Source organism: Rhipicephalus microplus, chromosome 10 (genome assembly GCF_043290135.1).
Source record: "Rhipicephalus microplus isolate Deutch F79 chromosome 10, USDA_Rmic, whole genome shotgun sequence".
Lineage (NCBI taxonomy): Eukaryota > Metazoa > Arthropoda > Arachnida > Ixodida > Ixodidae > Rhipicephalus > Rhipicephalus microplus.
The window spans coordinates 89,356,914-89,371,964 of NC_134709.1; the positions used below are offsets into that span (position 1 = coordinate 89,356,914).

A 15,051-nucleotide genomic window follows, 5' to 3' on the forward strand; every position below is an offset into this window, starting at 1 on the left:
CAGTAACAAATTGAACAACGATGAAAATTGATTCCTTCACCCCCATGGTTGATCACAGTCATGGTCATCTTTGTGAAGTCATTGTCTCCGCCAAACACCCTACCACCATTATCATCATCTTGAAATTTAGAAACCGAGAAGAGTGAAGAAGAAAAGTAATCCCGCCTCGACGTGTTCCGACCCTCAGCGCACCAAGAGTGTACATGCAACTGCCTCGGCGTCCCGTCCTGGCATGCCTTGCCTCCGCAGTGGCAGCGGTAGGTGTCTTTGCCCTGGCCGTGATGCTTGTGCGCAAGATGCGCGTCGTGCTCGCGGGCGAAGTCCTGCTGACCAAGCAGCGTGCGTCGTACACGGTTCAACTACAGAAGCGCTTCTCGGTCACACACGACGTGCGCCTGTTCCGGTTTGCCCTGAAGAGCCCCCAGCAGGTGGGTTAAACATATTTAGTGGCGAAGCTCCTCTTAGTCTAACCATGTCATGCGTCACGCGTAACCGAGAGAACAATGCCCCGCCGCGTGGTCTAGTGGCTAAGGTACTCGGCTGCTGACCCGCAGGTCGCGTGATCTAATCCCGGCTGCGGCGGCTGCATTCCCGATGGAGGCGGAAATGTTGTAGGCCCGTGTGCTCAGATTTGGGTGCACGTTAAAGAACCCCAGGTGGTCGAAATTTCCGGAGCCCTCCGCTACGGCGTCTCACATAATCATTTGGAGGTTTTGGGACGTTAAACCTCGCATATCTATCATATCAGCAGTTTAGAGAGGATATTCTAGATGGCGCTGTACCGCTACTCTCCAATAGGCTGCCACGCAGGCTGTGTCTGGGTACGAGGAGAACGAGGGCCTCTTTCATTCTCTTGGATAGTTGCCGTAGTACGTGGCGAATCGTTGGTGGGACATGGACGAAGCATTATGGCGGGCGCATAGATGACGCTTGCGCTCGGCTTCCTTGTCTCGCGTGTTGCTGGTTAATCGTGCGCCATCTGCTTTTTCGAACGCGATCGGATGTGTGGATGCATGCACAAACGGACGGACACATGAACGAATGGACGGAAGGACGCTTCGCCCTGTGGTGTAGTATAGTGACGTGGTAGTGTTTGTGAAGTGTGGTGGCACCGTGTTGTTATGTACTACGTGCTCGGAGGCGACGGCAGCGGTGCTTCTCTTTTGAGCGGCGGAAAGACGATGATGACTTTGGCGCGAAACGTCACGCATGAAATTGCGGCCCGCCAAAAGGAAGAGGAAGTTTGCGCGAAAGGTTGCGCTGCGAATGCACGAGAGGGAAGAAGAGGAAGACCAGTCGGTGGCAGAACGAGATCCTAGGAGACAAGACAAGACAAGACAAGATCGAGTGGGCTGGAGTGCAGATCCTGGGTGTCGCGTGACTGCGGTGTTGGGTTCCGGACCCGACCACGTGAAGTCAGGCAAGGCCGGGACGCTCCAGCTGCCCACGGTGTACTCGGAGGTACGCGGCCTTCCAGAGTTCCGGCCGTGACTGTCCAAGGTCACGTCCCAGGTGTTCGTTCCCGTCGGGACTGTTCAGGGTCACCTTCCAGGTGTCCGGGCTTCGACTCCAATCTCAAACCACCCGTGGAGGGTGGAACCTTCCACGTGGTGATCAGCTACTCGAAACGAGCCAGCATCGGCAAGCGGCCGCAGTTCTTGCTAAGGCAAGGGCTACCTCGTCTGCTGCCAAGCGTCGCCGTGCTGGTCAGCGCGTGACTCCAGCTGCTGAGACATCGCCAGCCTCCGCCGCCTGAACCCACCAAGCCACCGCCACCATCAACGCCACCGGTGACTGTTGATTCTCATAAACAATATAGCTGGATAGCTTACAGGACATACTTTAGTTTCTCGCGTTTCTACATTGCAACATCATTCTTTTTTTTTCTTAATTAGGCTTAAAGTTTCTACTTTTCTTTTCACACCTTAAACGACTTCGTCATTTTTTAGCTCCGAAGCTTTGCCTCCGAGCAACAATTTATTAAACAGTAAACCTGCATCACACGCCCCACTCATCATCATTCACCCCGTGAATGTGCTGTGATTTTTTTTGTCTCCATACGCACCTTCCTTTCATAGTGTCCTATGCGCGAGGGCCTCGCTATTCCAACACTGAGGAAGAGAAAGATATTGCGCTAATTCTGCTCTAATGCAGCACTATAGTACTGTGGTTAATGTAGGGCTAACGTAGTTCTTGGGTAGGGCGCCATGTAGTGCTAAATACTACGCTGAATTCTGTGGTAAAAATATTTGTTCTGCAGATCTTGGTGTAGTTCGTAATGTTGCACTTCCTCGGACTTCACCGCTACCACGAAACCTGGGGAAGTGCATAGCATGGGTAACCTTGCGATTTTACTGGTGATCGCGTGCTTTCCATCGCTTCGGCAATCGCGCGCTTCACGAGGTGAGGGCGCCCTTTGTCGTGCAGCACGGTTATAGGCTGGATGTTTCGGAGATGTTTTTTCGCAATTTTGATGCGTATAATTCTTGGTTCAATCTGTATAGTGTATATTATTTTATACCCTGTTAGTTTGGAGAGCATTGTTCAAGCCTTCTTTTAGGCTTCTATTGTCAACAGCATGACCAAGTGACATGAGACCGTGCATGGAGGCCCCTGAAGTGTTCTGCACTTGAAAACAAACAGTAATAGAGTTCGCTGTCTACTAATCTCGTCTGAAGTCTGCTCATCTGGTCTGAAATGTATATTTAATGTGATTCGCCTGTGAGCGGGCAGGGCGATCAAATAATCAAATGAAAGGCAGCAAGGGAAAGATCATTATGACCCATTTTCTTCATCTGATTCCACTACTTCCAGTCGGTTACAGCCTAAGAATAAATGTAAGCTCCACCTACAGCGGTCACCAACCCATCCAAGTATAATTTTCTAAACTTTTCCACTAATTTCATTCGCTTATTTACGTGACGTCAGGACCATTCACGTATTTCAGGCATATAACGGGGCCTTACAGGCACATGTTGATTTCGATAGTTTTAAGTCGAAAATTGTTACTTCTTGGCAAATTTCATCAAAAACTCTAACTTCACTTCTCAGCCAAACGTAACATTTTAACAAAAAACGACGAACGTTTAATTCTTAATATGCGCAGTATTTGCGTGATCAGCTAATAGTGCTTATGGTTCGAACGGAAATCGTCAATCATTGCTGCGCTGCAGTATGGGGGCGGAGTTCGTTTTTTTTTTATTGTAACCGACTGTAGTGTTTCTTTACTTGACATGTAAAGGTTTGTAATTTCTTTGTTATGTGAAAGTCAACAGACTACACGCTGTTAATATCAAGCCTGATATAATTAAACAATCAAGTTTACAAGGCTGTCGTGACAGCTTTCTGCAAATGTTAACCAGTAACTGAACGAGTAAAAGAACTCATAGGTGCGTGGTTCAGAAACTGGTGCCCTCACACAATGTTCTATGGTGTTATCTTCCAGTACTGCATCCCCAATTACATCAGCCCTCCTCACATTTCTACCCCATTTCCCTTTCCCCAGTGCAGTTTAGCGAACCGGAAATTTTTTTCTGGTTAACTTCTCTGCTTTTCACTCAACCTTATGCTCTTTCACCCTCTCTACATCAGCCCGCCCTTTCGGAGATTCAAAGTGTTGCTGTATGTTTGCAACAAAAGTAAAGGATCTGTTGTAATTTTCATCAATTGAAATCAATAATCAATTTTATATAATCTGCAATAACAGTTTCTAAAATGAAATGTGGGTCCAATCGCAATTTACTTGTTTCATATTCGAATAAGTTTCATAATACCTTCATTTTCACAATAGTGGCTAAGAGGCCTGAACATTCTTTGCTGCACATGTTCCAATATTGAGAACAGTTCTGAAAAGTTCAAGCACACAGAACTACAAAAGTCATGGCAGCACACAGCCAACAAAACACAGCACCTGGGCGCAAACAGTCATTGATCCTAGCAGAACGCAGAACAGAGATCTGGTTAGCGTCATGGCCAAGCCGCGTCCTTCGTGCCCACGGGAGTGTATTAGGGCCATTGTTGTTCTTGATATACATTAATGATATCGTTACAGTCATTGATCCTAGCATTGAAATTAGATTGTTTGCAGATGACTGCGTGTTGTTCCATGAAATCACTTCACCTAACGATCAGCACCTCCTTAACACTGCTCTTGCTAACATTTCCGAATGGTGTAACACATGGGACATGAAACTTAATATTGGTAAGACAGTATATCTTCGTTTCTCTCGCAGAAAAGCTCCACTTTCCTTTGAATATAGGCTAGGCTCATTACCATTGCATGAGGAAACGGCATACAAGTACTTAGGTGTAACTCTTACTAATACTTTGTCGTGGAATACACATATAAATAGCATTTGTTCTTCTGCATACCGCAAGTTATATTTTTTAAGACATAAGCTCAAACAGTCTCCTCCAGCTGTTAAATTACTTGCTTATAACACACTAATTAGGCCAAAACTCGAATATGCATGTGTAGTATGGGACCCCTTTACTAAAACCAACATTAATCACCTAGAAAATGTGCAAAGAAAAGCAGTCAGGTTTATTTATTCCAAATTTTCACCGTATGACTCACCCACTGAACTGATGCAGGCTAACAACATTCCATACCTTGCACTGAGACGGAAAGCTGCACGTTTGGAATTTCTTTACCTCCTTTGGAATCATAAACTAGCGATTAACCCCTCACCATATCTTTCATCTTCTACATCAAGACTTACTCGCCACCATCATCCTAATTCTTTGACACCTTATTTTTCGAGAACAGATTTATTCAAATTTTCTTTTTTTCCCCGCACCGTAACAGACTGGAATGATTCATTGTAGCATTTAAGCGCATTGGGATCATTGCTCATTGCTAATTATACTTGTTTGCTCCGTTTTGTTGTTGTTTTATTCTTCCCCCACCCTGCTTGGATCTGTACAAGGTCTGCAGTATTGAATAAAGAAAGAAAGAAAGAAAACCTTTAGGCTCGCAAACTTCGTAGTTTTATCACGCCCACCTAATTGCCTGCCATCCTCGACTACAACCGCCCTCCTGAAGCCGTTCATGCCTGAACAAAAAGATACTAAAATATAAGACGGGTCAACTATAACCCAGTTTACTTTAAGAGTGCAGTCGACGCACACAGAAACGAAGTGGTTGATTGACATATGCCTAAAACAGTATTACGGCGCCGTCCTAGTCTGACCTATTGATTGATTGATTGATTTAATGATTGATTGATTGATTGATTGATTGATTGATTGATTGATTGATTGATTGATTGATTGATTGATTGATTGATTGATTGATTGATTGATTGATTGATTGATTGATTGATTGATTGTGGTTGATCGACATATTCCTAAAACAGTGTTACGGTTTCATTCCTCACCGACATTGATTTACTGATTGATTGATCGATTGAGTTCGTAGCACGCAGAAGAAGCGAACTAATCGGAAGGTGGTTTAAGCAGCTCAAGAGAGGTCGACAGGAATCCCTCGTGATTCCGCGGCCTCCAGGGCGCTTGAGGTGATTCAGTGTTGTTGTGCTGTGCCAGTTAGAGTTACTGTATATGCTACCTTTAGGCAGCATACAAAGGAACTTTAGCGTCAGTGGCGCACGAGACTCACGGGTCTACTGTGCGTGAAGCGTCATCGTATTGTGGGCACGTCCACGTCACGTGTACGACGGTGGCTGACCACCAGCAGTGTGTGCAGTCTGGTGGCACGAGATGGCAAAGACGCCCGTCAAACGCTTAAGGCTTGACCAACTTGCGCGTTGCAGCGTGTCAACGCATGAGGGGGGATTGACGCGAAGACGCTTCATCTCTTTGTGGAACGAGACGCGCGCGGCCACGCAACGCCGACTAAATTTCAAGGCCGAAAGGCTGCCGCAGTGACGTCAGAGGTTGGGGGCCCAGTTGCCCAACTGAGCATGCTCAGTAAGACTTTTTTTTTTCACATCTTTTATTCGGCCCAATCAAGCCGCAGCACCTGCGAAAGCGGGAGCGTTGGTTGTCCTAAAACATGAACGAAACACAGGCTTTCCGCCGCGTTCGCGGCGTAACTGAGCCCCCACCCTCTGACGTCACTGCGGCAGCCTTTCGGCCTTGAAATTTAGTCGGCGTTGGGCCACGTGAATCTGCGCGCTTTCTCTCTTCAATCAGGAGAGGGTGCGACGCCGCGTCAGAAAGCAACCAAAAATTCACGCGCTGTCACGCTACAACGCGTACTTGTGTTCAGACTATTACTGATTAGGACGGCATCGAGTCGTGAGAAATCATTATTGGCTGGGTAAAAGTACAAACTCCAATTTCTGTAGTTCTGAAGTTCTGTGCAAGTATACCTAGAGTGTTTGGACCGTACCCGTGGCTAACGTCATGGCTTCCTCGTCGTAGAGACTGGGCTTCCGCGTGGGCGAGCACGTCCTGCTGTACGCGCGCATCGGTGGCCGGACTGTGATGAGGCCGTACACGCCCGTCAGCCGCGTTGACCATCGCGGCACCTTCGACATCATGGTCAAGATATACCCAGCGGGCGTGTCCAGGAAGCACCCAAACGGGGGCCTTATGAGCCAGTACCTGGATGGCCTCAAGCCGGGAGATAAAATAGAGGTACGTGTACCTACTCAAGCTTCGTGGCTGTATTCGAGCAGAACGTTGGTAAAAGCTACGAGCTGTTAAAAAAAGAAAAAAAACGTCTCAGCTTCACCGCAAGGGAGGGAGCAATGATTACGATAGCACCAAATGATAATGTTATACGAAGTGAGGATGGCAGCCCACTATTTTGGATCTTATCTCAAGCAACTCTACGAAACACTGGTGTAAGAGAATACGGCTGCTCCAGTGACGCCTTTCGCACAGTCTCTTCGCGTTGAGAGCGCAGCACGTAGAAGGGTATAGGAACCACCCGCTGATGGCTGCGAAATAGCCAGATAGTGCAGCAATGGCGACCATGTTCTTAAATTTAAGTATCACAGTTGCTGCTCGAGCGATATCTCCCCCCCCCCCCACCACTTCATTCTCGGCTTTTCATGTTCGTTAAAGACGGGCAGGGCGTTTCGTTTGTTTTGATTGCAGGCCCCCCGAGCGGGATGATGCTATCGAATGTGCCCTCTGACAATTGGAGATGGGCCGGCTTGTTTGATCTATGCTTAGGCTGAGTTCGTCGCCCCCGCTCACGCGCTAATACCCGCTGGTAGACGTATGATGCGCGGTGAAGTTTTATCAATTTATACTTTATACGGAGCGTGACGGCCGCAGCGACGGCAAAAACCCGTTGAGAGTGCCATATCATTGCTATAACAATAAAATCAGAGCACCTACTGCTTCCCTACAATTGAGTTTCAACGCTAGACAGCTTTGTATCTTGGGAACAGATATCTATTACAACGAAATTGATTACATGAAGCAGGGGCCATTTTACGTTGTCGTAGGTATTCGTTGGTCAGTTTTCCTTTATAATACCAAGACTAAGTTAAAATGACGTATACCCGTTAGCATGTCGATAAAATGTCCTTTATATATATATATATATATATATATATATATATATATATATATATATATATATATATATATATATATATATATATATATATATATATATATATATATATATATATATATATATAAGCAATACCTTTCCAGCTTGTTATTCAATCTGTTTTGAAGACTCTCGTTCAAAATCCCGGCTTCCTCTTGATGTCACGTTTCACCTGCATCATGCCTGTCTAGGCTAATACCACTTCCTGTTCTTGAAGTGACTTTTGAGTGCTGGGTGCCAATTTTCATTCCCGATTTCATTTCTAGTTCATCTTCATTTTCAAGGCTACTAAATTCCGCATTCCCTACCATAACCTACTCGTGGCGTTAATGACTACTGCCAGACCAGCTGACTTATTGTTAAGTGATTTAAATTTCATAATGAGCCTCCTTTCATTCTAAACTCGTACATAATATGTCTACATTGGACAGACCCCACAACCTACGTCCAATCTCAGACAGCAATATCGAGCTCCTGACGCATCTGTCTTCGAACATGGCAGGCCATGCTCCAACCATGAGGCCATGGACCACCACACACCACCCAAAACATACATGACAAAAAAATGAAGCATGTCTCTATGAGCAGACGTGACACAACTTTTGAATACTTGAATACCCTTTTAGTAGTTTGCGGCATTTGCACCACCTTCGAAGTATTTTGCCGAGTGAATGAGTCGGACTGTTTCGTTAGTTGCAGAAACTGTTGCAAATAAAGGAGGAAGTAGGGGCGGTGGGCACGAGCCATGGACACTGGCTCACTCAGTTGATCCCTGGACCTTCAACGCAGCCAGGCGGTCGGGTCCGGGTCCCCTTCTTCATTTCTCACACTTCGTTCTGGTGCCGAAACCCACCCGGTCGTCTGGCCTTCGACTTCTACAATGGATCAACTCCGAGTACAGCGTGGCTTCTACCGGACAGCCATCACGAAGGCAATATCGGCTCTCGACACCCTACTGGCAGACTCGATGACCCCTGCTCACAGGCTCCAGGAGCTCATCGAAATCATTGTGGCGAAAAAAGCTTACCTCATCACCTTCGACAATGATATTCCAGCTGCGCTACACGGTGAGGACTTCGAGGCAGACTTGACTACAGCAAGTTAATACGAAGATCGGGTCATCTGTGCTAAAGCAAGGGTTCAACGCGCAATCGAGCCGCAGTCGCCAACCCCACCCACGTACGTCGGCATTACAACCGCTCCACTCAGTGACCCCATCGCAGGCACATCGCAGCCAACCGCAACCTTACCTTCGCCTTGCCTTCCAACTCCCACGACGCCGTACCGCCTGGCACTGCCCAAGCTGCACATACCGAGTTTCTCAGGCGAACCACGTGACTGACAAGAATTTTTGGGAACAGTTTCAAGTCAGTATCCACAACGACTGGATACTGAAAATTGACGAATTTCAATACCTATTGACATACCTAAATAGGGCAGCGAAGGCAGCCATTCAAGGCATTCGCCTGGTCGAAACGAACTACGACGTCGCCATTCAGATTCTGTCGGACCGCTTCAGTCGTCGCGACATGCTAGTCAACGACCATCTCGACAGTTTGCTATCAATCGCACCAGTCCGAAGTTCCGCAGGCGTAACTCTGTTAAGAAATCTACATGATGAAGCCACATTCCGAATCAACGCCCTGGAATGTCTCGGAGTATTTATAGGCGAGTACCCCACGGTGCTGCGGCATGTTCTCCTAAAAGCGTTACCTCCGGACCTCAGTATACGCTATCGCCAACGGCAAAAGAAAGCCATGCTAACTGAGAACGCTACAGCGTCGCAGGAAGCCCAGTCACAAGTGAAAGACCTTCTGAACTTCATCAAAGTACAAGCAGAGGTACGGGAGGAAAGCGGTCTCCAGCAACCGATATCAGCTACAAGCCGGAGGCCTCCGCAGCAAGGCTTGCCGATCCGTCCCCCACCCTTGCCCTCCGCTGTGGGCTCATCAGCTGAACTTCGACCCCCATACTCGCACCCCTGCGTCCTGTGCACCTCTCCCGAACACACTCTTCAAGATTGCTCACAACATTTTTCTCGGGAACAGATGCGGAAGAGGCTTCACGAAGAGAACCTATGTTTTTGCTGCGGCAAACGCAACCATTTCGCCAATGATTGCTGCTCCGCCAAAACCCTGCAATGCCACCGATGCATGGGACAGCATCTAACATCTTTGTGCGACATTAACAATACAACGAACCACTTACAGCGTGCCAACAACACGTCGGTGCGACAAGATTCCGCACCAGCGTCCACAACCACTCCTCGGGTGACGTCCGTCTCAACTATACCGGCGCTGGTCTGACGCCCGTAGTGCTGCAGACTGGCAGAGCGTGGGCTTTTGCACCGGCAAAAACAGTTATGGTTCAGTTGCTGCTCGACACAGGAAGTCAGCGTTCGTTCATTCGGCAGGGCATTGCTCAAGATTTGAAATGTCCTGTTCGAGGCACTGAGCGCCTCACCTTGCTTACCTTCGGGCAAACGAAACAGCCCGCAACTTTCACTTGTCAGCGCGTTGCGTTGACGTTGCAGAGTCAACCCAACAGCAAAGAGATAACAATAGAAGCTCTGGTAATACCAGAAATCAGCCCGGTGACAAGTGCGCCATCTGACGGCGAAATCGTCACCACTATGATACGGAAAGGGATGCTCACTGCCGATGCACGTCCAGACGCAATGACACTCCACGAGGATGACATAAGTGTACTAATAGGATCGGACTTCTACTAGGACGTTGCAACCGGATCTGTAACACGCCTGACTCCTCACATAACTGCGGTGGAACTCTCATCGGATGGACCATTCAGGGTTCTCTACGCAACCTAAACCAAGGCTCGGGCGAGCATGCAACTTCCCTTTTTATTGCTATCGAAGACGCCTCCGAACGCGATGCCGCCTTAACGGCGGGAGTCACTAACTTCTGGCGACTCGACTCTCTCGGAATTCAGGATGATCCTGACGGCAGCCAAGACAACAGCATGGCCCTCAAACAATTCGAAAGGGCCATTTCTAAAGTAGGAGAACGCTACGAAGTTCCTCTCCTTATTCAGGAGCCTGGTTTAGACAATGGACAGGGCAACTATATCCTAGCCTAACAGCAGCTCCTGATTCAGCTGCACAGCTTTCGTCAGCAAACTGCATGCCGCATCATAGAGTAATTCGTCGGGGTGCCGTCACCACCAAGCTGCGGGTCGTCTTTGACGCGTCATCTCACGCTCCCGATCAACCATCCCTGAACAACGTGCTCATGAACGGGCCTAAGGTGGACGTCGACTTGCTTAAGCTTCTACTCAACTTCAGAATGCATCCAATCATCATGGTAGCTGCCATCAAGGCCTACCTTCACATTAGTATTCGCTCAGACGATAGATATCCACTGCGTTTCGTATGGGTCGATCATCTTCCGACAGAACATGACCCGTTTCCACCAATTGTTTACTGGCGAACGACCTGCGTGCCCTTCGGCGCCAAATCGAGTCCTGCTCACAGCGACGTTGCATCACCATTTCCGACGCTTCAAAAAGCGATTCTCCGAAACAGTGGACTGTCTCAGACAGTCATTTTACGTCGACGATTTAGTGGTTGGGGCGGATAACCTGCAGACAGCCCAACAAATTTACTCGGAACCAAAGACCATCCTAGCAGACGCCGGTATGGAGATTCGTAAGTGGGCATCGAACAGCTCCTTGCTAGCAGGACAGTTCCGAACGGATCAGTTATCGTTGGAAGATGACGGTGGTGATCCGCATACAACGAAGGTACTCGGTCGCAACGGGTCGCAACTTCGATTTCGACTGGCTTCTCGACCGCTCGCGCATCCACATCGCAGGCCGCGATTTCGTCCTCGACCGGCCTCCTGAACCCTTTCGCCTCAACGCCGGAGCAGGCTGCAACTTCGCCTTCGACTGGCTTCTCGACTCCTCTCGCTTACCAAGCCGCGACTTCGCCCTCAACCACCCTCACGATTCGTCTCGCCTCCTCGTCACTCCAGGCGGTCACTTCGCTTTCGACGCGCGTCATGACTTCAACGCCAACTACAAAACCAGTAAGTTTTTGGTGCACGCTGAAAAACCCGTCACTTTCAACGTGATCTACGGCGCTTCAGTGCGAGGATTCGCCCGCAAGGCACGCCGTGGAGAGTTCAATGGCCAAAGGAAGCCCCGAGTGCGCAATCGGTCACGATGCCGGGATAGACGCCGGCGATCAGCTACCAGCCACAGAGCACGTAGACGAATCTCAACTGCCTCCGAACACGGCCGAGATTCTTACTCTTGGCGACGTCACTGCCCGACGGAACCAGAATGCTTCGGCGTCATCGTCATCCTTGTCAAACAAGGAAGAAGAAAAATCGTCATTCACCTCGGTGTCTTCATCCAGCTTGGATGCACCTGAGAGCGAGACATCTCCTGAGGACTACCTGACAACAGAAGTGGTCAAGCAGCGAATGATTGCACAGCTATTACAAAGTCTTCTGAAGCGATATCAACAACGGCTGGTGTACAAGACTCTGAATAAGTACACGAATTATCAAAAAGCCTCGCGAGTCCACGAAACCATGCCGAAAGCCGATTCTTCTTACTACAGGAGACGCAGAAAGAGCCCCTATTATAACCTCAAGATGGCTAACAGCATGAGCACGAAGTATTCTGCACATCATAGCGAAATCGGACGACTTCTCCCGCAGGACAAGCCACCGCCTCCCCAAGCATTACCGCCTCCTTAAAGTCCCCGCATCGTCGCCGTCCAACAATCCCACCTTTTCTATCATTCGCGTCTTGCTCACTAATGTGCGCTTCAACTTTCCCCGTTGTGCACCAGAACATTGCCACGAGTTTGCTAGCCGCGGGAGTGTGTTGCAAATAAAGGAGGATGAAGGGGCGGTGGGCATGAGCACAAGCCACGGGTGGTGGCTCGCTCAGTTGATCCCTGAATCTTCAACGCAGCCAGAGGATTGGGTCTGGGTCCCTTTCTTCGTTTCTCACAGAAAGATCAGATGCCACGCTTCAGTCGTCTGGGTAGGCCTCTACCCCGCCACGGTGGTCTAGTGGTTAAGGTACTCGGCTGCTGACCCGCAGGTTGCGGGATCAAATCCCGGCTGTGGTGGCAGCATTTCCGATGGAGGCGGAAATGTTGTAGGCCCGTGTACTCAGATATAAGTGCACGTTAAAGAACCCCAGGTGGTCAAAATTTCCGCAGCCCTCCACTACGGCGTCTCTCATAATCATATGGTGGTTTCGGGACGTTAAACTCCACAAATCAATCAATCAATCTGGGTAGGCCTCTCAACCACAGTTGCATTCACATCCGCATTCAATTCTTCATAAATATGCGGTCTAAACAAAAAATAACCAAGCAGTGGAAAGTGAAACAAAAGACCCGAGTTCGTCGGGAGAAAAGAACCTCTATAAGTTGTGAAAGTAAACCACAACTCTATTTAAATTGATACAGGCAACGATGAACACATGTTAGACATTTTTACACTTTGTCGTTCATATAAATAAAATTGATCTCCACACTTTTATAAGGCACTACTCCACGGTTGCAGATCCAGGGACCCAAAGGTCGCTTTGTATACGAAGGGCACGGCCAGTTTGCCACCGCCGAAGGACGTCGGCTGCCTCTCGTCACTCGACTGGGGCTCGTGGCGGCAGGGAGCGGCGTTACGCCGATGCTGCAACTGCTGAGACACCTTCTCGCTGACAACGCAGACCAGACGACGGTCATGATGATCGACGTCAACTCCAGCGAGCAAGATATCATCGCTCGCCAGGAACTGGAGGAGTACGCCCAGCACCACAGTACTTTCAGGTTGGTACACACTAAAACGCCTGATGGTCTTAATTCTACAGTCACGTTCTGTACGCTCGCCGCAGCCTGGTTTTTTACGCGTACGACGCCACCGCCCCCAAAACCTACCACCTAACAAGTTTTCACTTAAAAAAAAAAGAAGGGCATGCAGCTTGCACTAGCATTGCGACGTGTCAACAGCAAAGTTTTGTAATCGACTTATAGCTTCTACTGGTATTCGTAGGCTTTGCTAAGTTAGGCTAGACTTGGCCTAATTAGTCTTAACTAAATTAGCCATGTATTCATTAGACTTGACGTGCGGTTTATTAGTATCACCTAATTAGTCCTCGTTCAGTTAACTGACATTTAGTACACCTTCATTAATAAGTAGGACTAGGCTTAATTAGCTTGACTAAGCTCACCACATTTATGTGAAGTGACGTCATAGCTAGGCGTAGTTTTTTTGCATGCTATGGCCTAACAAACGGCCTAAATAGTTTTCTCTCTCTCTGTATTTGTTCCCTCGTCCATAAGTTATGACATCCCACACCGAACAAATAAGCACAAATATTCCGAGAAAGATACAGAGGATGAAGAGGACGAAGAGGCACACGAGCCTGTTCAAGATGATAATTTATGTTCGCAATACGCGGAGCAACGAAAATCTTGAAGAGATAATAGACATTATGCTCTACTTGACTTTATGTACGGAAAAATAATTAGCGTCACGAGCATATTTTTTCTTCAGCACGGTTCGTTCTCTACACGCAGCATACGCCATGTGCTGAGCAGGCCACCTACGAGTGAAGATATGGTGGATTACGTGCCAGGTCCCTTAAACCTGGAGGTTATGACCGAGCATCTTCCACCACCGAACTCTGGCACGATGGTGCTGTGTTGCGGTCCACCTCGGTTCATCGCCGGAATATGCGAGCCGGTGCTCAGGAAGATTGGACACAAGCCCAACCATGTGCTCTGCTTTTGAACGACCACGCTCAATTGTTCATGATGAGCTTTACGCCTTAGCTTGATGGCGAAGTATTATATTTGAATAGCCCAACTTTGTTAATCTATGTGGCTTGTTTCCGCACACCCGAGTAGAACGCGGGGCGATACAGACCATATATGATAATAAAATAGTGTTAAAAAGCTATAAATGGCTTGCACTGATGTCAGTTTATCGCCATGCTTAGGTCACTGTAACCGCCATGCAGGGTGAACTATATAAATACGAGCTAAATAGGCCCTGTGACACTTTTTTTTAGGTCGCCATGGATTGGATTTAAGGAGCTTATTGCCTCACAGATTCACTGCCGCAATTTTTCTTTAGAATCCGTCCACTACGAGCGGAGCTACAAAAATTTGTCGAATCACTCACTCTTATGCGCTCCCGAACAGCATGATGTAGTCTGCTGGGTGTCAGAGAACCGCGAGACCCAAAGCCATGTGATGGTGGACCAAAAAGCCGCATCTACCTAATAAAGCACTGGCAATGCATGCATATCTGTGTTTGACGGTACATACATATTTGTGCTTGACTGTACAGCCGCGGCGCCGTGAGCAGCCGGCTTTGCTCTGCGGCGCGTCACCTTGCGGTCGTTGTGAGTTGTGACGTCACGTGCGCAGTAGCATTAGTGGTCTTTAAAAACGTGTAGGCCTGCTTTGCGCAGGTGACAATGTTGGAAGGTGTGTTTGTTTAATCGAATATCCGTGCTCGCCCAGGGCGCTTTCG

General features: G+C 48.3%; 1 protein-coding gene across 1 annotated transcript; it reads left to right on the forward strand.

The window, feature by feature from the left end:
• Positions 1-6,155: 6,155 nt before the first annotated feature.
• LOC142774477 (NADH-cytochrome b5 reductase 3-like) lies at positions 6,156-14,771 on the forward strand. Its single transcript, XM_075874815.1, has 3 exons — positions 6,156-6,600; positions 13,078-13,340; positions 14,091-14,771. Exons 1-3 carry the CDS (start codon positions 6,448-6,450, stop codon positions 14,302-14,304), a joined length of 630 nt encoding a protein of 209 aa, XP_075730930.1. The 5' UTR covers positions 6,156-6,447; the 3' UTR covers positions 14,305-14,771.
• Positions 14,772-15,051: the final 280 nt, after the last annotated feature.